Source organism: Ctenocephalides felis, unplaced genomic scaffold, assembly GCF_003426905.1.
Source record: "Ctenocephalides felis isolate EL2017-DRISC unplaced genomic scaffold, ASM342690v1 CF-g0.4_SCAFFOLD_01604, whole genome shotgun sequence".
Lineage (NCBI taxonomy): Eukaryota > Metazoa > Arthropoda > Insecta > Siphonaptera > Pulicidae > Ctenocephalides > Ctenocephalides felis.
In genome coordinates this window covers 34,809,750-34,815,749 of record NW_020537758.1, presented here as the reverse complement: position 1 = coordinate 34,815,749, position 6,000 = coordinate 34,809,750, and the positions used below count along the sequence as shown (strand labels likewise).

Sequence of the window (6,000 nt, the reverse complement as noted above, 5' to 3'; positions counted from 1 at the left end):
GATTTTCATGACCAACCATGTGTAATTCATGAACCATACAACAAAATAACTAAAAAATTTTCTAGAAATATTTAGAAATTTAGTTTTTAAATGGGAAACCCCCAATTTATTGCACATTTTCATCTATCGTCATTGTTTTTAATTTCTTTAAAGCGCATGCATATTATTTAATTATTTTAGATTACAGAAATACAAAAAATGAATATTAAAATTTAAAAATGAAATTTTAAAATTAAAAAATGAAAATTAAAATAAAGTTTGAAATATAGAATACTACAACCTGAACTAGAATACTATTGCTTGTGTAAAATAAAATGCAATTTACCAATATTAATTTAAATTTATATATGTTTAAATTTGAATTATAAGAATTTATTCCATAATCGAATGGTGAAATGATCGAATTAAATATTCTACGTAGATTATAGGCTGCTTTTGATATATTCATTTTTATGTAAGTAGCAAATTTTTGTTGATGTTTTATTAAACAACAAAAAACATTGTTTGGCTATCTAATTAGCTTTATTTTAAATAAATTAAAATAAATATTTTACCTGAATTGTTTGCAATACATGTGCAAGTACTTCTGAGTCTCGATCTGTAAAGCCCCATCCAGCAACTTCTGCATAAGTCCCCACATAGTCCTTGAAAATCAAGTCTCCACTAATTGTACAAATTGGATACACCCAACCTTTAGAAAATATTTTTCATATTTAGTTACGTAACTTAGAAAGCGCATTTTAAAATGTTTCTGTGCAAATATGATGAATGTATGTAAAATTTCTCAAAAAATGGTAGAGGAATTTATAAAAAACATTATTTATAAATATAATTAATTTTATACTTGAATATTTTAGCTACGTTATTTTTAATTTTTTCAAAGTTACTCTATTATATACTATCTAAAATATGCACATTAGCATTTTTAAATTATTTTGGACATTCTGCTCTGTATTCCCAAACCAACCAGCTTTTACTACAAGCTTCGTTAATCTGTTCTCAACTTCGAAGAAGTGCAATCGAAAAGTGTTTTGAATCCTTTTATTACATATTACTCTCTCTATTTGCTTTAAAAATTTTAGTTATTAGTGTAAATTCTCAATTACAACTGTCGAACTCGAAAAATCAATTAATCATTGTATCCATAAGTAATATATCTGGCTAATAATTATTCAAGGCATTTTAGTAAAAGTTAACTATTAAAATTAATTGTCCTAACAAAATAGAATTTACGCACAAATTTTATAGTACATGTGGAAATATTTACTTTACTAAAATATCACACTCAATCTCACAATTATCATATTGTTCTAGAATAGCGTTTATAACAGTTAATATATTTTCTAATTAAATCGCTATCAATGAAGTAATTTAATTGTTGTTAATATTTTTGTATAAGTTGCGAAATATTGTTTTTTAGTCCATTTGTTTTGAAATTCGAATTTTAGTCTTTGTTAATAACGAAATTTTACAATTTTATTACTATATGTTATTTAATACATATTCTTTTAGCAACATATTTTGATTTGTAAATTGATCCATAATTAATCAGCTATTTTAATATATAACTACTATTTTATAACAATTTATTATTACATTTTTGTCCTAAAATGGTCTTAGTTAAATTATATTTACTATATGCTGATAATTAACTATGTGGTATTTTGGTAATCGTTAATAAATGGTGTTTTTTGGCATAGTTTATTTTGCAAACTAGTTATTATATATATATATATATATATATATATATATATATATATATATATTGTAGTGCCCCTGTTCTCAACCAAAACTCTACTATGATTCTGTTTTTGACAACATTTATACAGCAAAATATTGGTAAATAATCATAATAATGATTTTAAACTTTTTTTCTCAAATGATTAAAATGAGTTGAAATTTGTTTACCGATGTTTTCTCAGTGCAATAAAAACACATTTTATTTTTTTTTAAATTTATGATATATTGCTAGTAATAGTCCGAAGATTACAAATCCGATAACTGATTTTTCCTTGATAGTCCTTACTATTAAAGTTTACCTCACCTAATATTATTGCCGCTTAATAAAGTTGTAATATTATTTTAATAAATATAAAGTTATATTTACTAAAATTTTAAAGCTTATAAAGTTTTAAGCATTTTATTTGTTTTGTAATTTTGATATAAGTAGTAATTATATAATTTTTTGCTGATTTGGAGTCAGAGTTAGTTAAATGAAAGTCCATTATATTTTTAATCCGCTTGATGGAATGTAGTAATTTATTTAATTGCAATTTAGTAATCTATTTTATTGTTATAAATTTTTGTGAACGATTTTGGTTGAAGTCCTTACGTTCAGGACTTAAACAATTTAAATATGATTAGTAATTTGGAACTTTTTCCTTACTACATATAATTTGTCTATTGACATAGTTTATATTATATTAGCATTTGTTAAAAAAAAATTCATGATACATGGTTACTAGTCCCTGGTTACACTACCGCGGTTTGATGTTTCTTAACCCTCAAATATTGGAACTATATTTTCTATAAATGCATGTAAAAACAAATAATAATTACCATTTTTATTATATTTTCTATCCAATTTTATCAGAGCTATATCATGTTTAAATAGTTCGTCTTTGTATTCTGGATGTGGAATTATTTTCACAGGATCGAAATCTTGGACAGGTTCTGCGCAAACATCGTCCTCGCAATCTATACCCGATTGATCATTATGTTCGCCGAGTCTGACTCGCGCTCTAAAAATAAATCAGAAACATTATTATATTTTTAATAAAATATTTAATTTTACATACATTTTGATCCAAGTTCATTTAACATTATTGTATTATGCAGAATTGAAATACTGTGTTCTGATTAACCACTAGATATTTTGGATTGTGGCAATCCAAATGATTGTTGCAAACAGGTCAAACTTAATTACTCAGAGCAGGCTCTGAGGACGTTTCCTCCAGATAATCAATTTTGGCAACTAAATTGTTGCAATTAAAATCAAAATAAAACAAATTTTTCAACAATAGTAAATAAATTCAATATTTTTATCATCCCCGCAAACTATACCCGATTGACCATTATGTTCGCTGAGTCTGATTCGCGCTCAAAAACAATCAGAAATAATAAAATATTTTTACTTTAAGATTTAATTTTTAATAAATTTTGATCTAAGTTCATTTTACATTTTTGTATTATGCATAATTGAAATACTCTCCGTTGTGATAGCCACTAGATATTTTGGATTGTTGGCAATCCAAACAGGTCAAAACGTAATTATTAGAGCAAGTTCTGAGGACGTTTCCTCCAGATAATTAATTTTAGCAACTAAATTATAGCAATCAAAATCGAAATAAAACAAATTTTTTAACAATAGTAAATAAATTCAAATATTTTTGATCGTCCCCGCAATCTATACCCGATTGATCACTACATTCGCCGAGTCTGATTTACGCTCTAAAAATAAATCAGAAATAATAAAATTTTTTACTTTAAGATTTAATTTTTCATAAATTTTGATCTAAGTTCATTTTACATTTTTGTATTATGCAGAACTGAAATACTCGGCGTTCTGATAACCACCTAGATATTGGAATTGTGGCAATCCAAATGATTGCTGCAAACAGGTCAAACGCATTTACTCAGAGCAGACTCTGAGGACGTTTCCTTCAGATAATTAATTTTAGCAACTAAATTATAGCAGTCAAAATTGAAATAAAACAAATTTTTCAACAATAGTAAATAAATTCAAATATTTTTGATCGTCCCCGCAATCTATACCCGATTGATCACTACATTCGCCGAGTCTGATTCGCGCTCTAAAAATAAATCAGAAATAATAAATTATTTTTACTTTAAGATTTAATTTTTTAATAAATTTGATCTAAGTTCATTTTACATTTTTGTATTATGCAGAACTGAAATACTCGGCGTTCTGATAACCACCTAGATATTTTGGATTGTGGGCAATCCAAATGATTGCTGCAAACAGGTCAAACGTAATTACTCAGAGCAGGCTCTGAGGACGTTTCCTCCAGATAATTAATTTTAGCAACTAAATTATAGCAGTCAAAATTGAAATAAAAAAAATTTTTCAACAATATAAATAAATTCAAATATTTTTGATCGTCCCCGCGATCTATACCCGATTGATCACTACATTCGCCGAGTCTGATTTCGCGCTCTAAAAATAAATCAGAAATAATAAAATATTTTTACTTTAAGATTTAATTTTTCATAAATTTTGATCTAAGTTCATTTTACATTTTTGTATTATGCAGAACTGAAATACTCGGCGTTCTGATAACCACTAGATATTTAGGATTGTTGGCAATCCAAATGATTGCTGCAAAACAGGTCAAACGTAATTACTCAAGCAGACTCTGAGGACGTTTCCTCCAGATAATTAATTTTAGCAACTAAATTATAGCAGTCAAAAATGAAATAAAACAAATTTTCAACAATAGTAAATAAATTCAAATATTTTTGATCGTCCCGCAATCTATACCCGATTGATCATTACGTCGCCGAGTCTGATTCGCGCTCTAAAAATAAATCAGAAATAATAAAATATTTTTACTTTAAGATTTAATTTTAATAAATTTTGATCTAAGTTCATTTTACATTTTTGTATAATGCAGAACTGAAATACTCGACGTTCTGATAACCACTAGATATTTTTAATTGTTGGCAATCCAAATGATTGCTGCAAAACAAGTCTAACGCAATTATTCAAGGTAGGTCTGAGGACGTTTCCTCCAGATAATTAATTTTAGCAACTAAATTATAGCAATCAAAATGAAATAAAACAAATTTTTTAACAATAGTAAATAAATTCAAATATTTTTGATCGTCCCCGCGATTATCGATTGACATTACGTCGCCGAGTCTGATTCGCGCTCTAAAAAACAAATCAGAAATAATAAAATATTTTTACTTTAAGATTTAATTTTTCATAATTTTGATCTAAGTTCATTTTACATTTTTGTATAAGCATGAACTGAAATACACGAATTCTGATAAGACTAGATATTTTTGGATTGTTGGCAATCCAAATGATTGATGCAAACAGGTCAAACGTAATTACTCAGGTAGGGCTGAGGACATTTCCTCCAGATAAATAATTTTGGCAACTAAATTGTAGCAATCAAAATCAAAATAAAACAAATTTTTAACAATAGTAAATATATTCAAATAGTCTTTATCGTCCCTGCAATCTATACCCGATTGGTCATTGTGTTCGCCGAGTTTCATTCGCGCTCTAAAAATATATCAGTAACATTATTATATTTTTATTAAAATATTTAATTTTACATACAGTTTGATTTAAGTTCATTTTACATTTTTGTATTAGGCAGAACTGAAATACTCGGCGTTCTGATAACCACTTAGATATTTTGGATTGTTGTTAATCCAAATGATTGCTGCAAACAGCAGGTTCTGAGGTCATTCCCTCCAGATAATTAATTTTGGCAACTAAATTGTTTCAATTAAAATCGAAATAAAATACTTTTTTAACAATATGAAATATTTTCAAATATTTTTGATCTCTTTGGATATTTTTCTAAACTACTCACAGTAGTCAAAATACATCATAAAAATATTATTAATTGTTTCCCTCATCCATATCCACATATCAATTTTATGTATTTATAAATATTTTTTTATTTATATAAACATTTTATAAAAAACTTTTACTCATAAAACCAACTATAACCTTCACTTTAAACTTATACTTGTCCCACAAAGCAGAATGGGTCGATGTTCTAAGAACTTATAGCAGTATTATTGGCTTTTGGTGTCTTTTCCTTATGGAGTCAATGAGGACTTTTAGTCCAAATGTGGTGTTGGAATTCTGAGCAATTTCCGATGACAAAAATTCTACTAATTTGGTAAAATTCTCTTATGATATATCTAAATTGCATTGCGCACTAAAAAGTGGACATACAAAGAAAATTAGTTTTTTTGCATTCCTAATTATTCTCGGTTTTATTCTTGTAGGTCGGA

The 6,000-nt window shown here is 26.6% G+C and overlaps 1 protein-coding gene across 1 annotated transcript in view; it reads right to left on the bottom strand.

The window, feature by feature from the left end:
* Positions 1-6,000, bottom strand: part of LOC113373658 (CLIP domain-containing serine protease 2-like) — a 40,203-nt gene that overhangs the window by 23,910 nt on the left and 10,293 nt on the right. Inside the window, exons 4-5 of the mRNA XM_026613942.1 lie at positions 2,560-2,741; positions 555-691 (exon numbers count right to left, since the gene is read on the bottom strand). Of these exons, the coding sequence (XP_026469727.1) occupies positions 555-691; positions 2,560-2,741 (319 nt within the window). The remainder of the gene's footprint in view (positions 1-554; positions 692-2,559; positions 2,742-6,000) is intronic.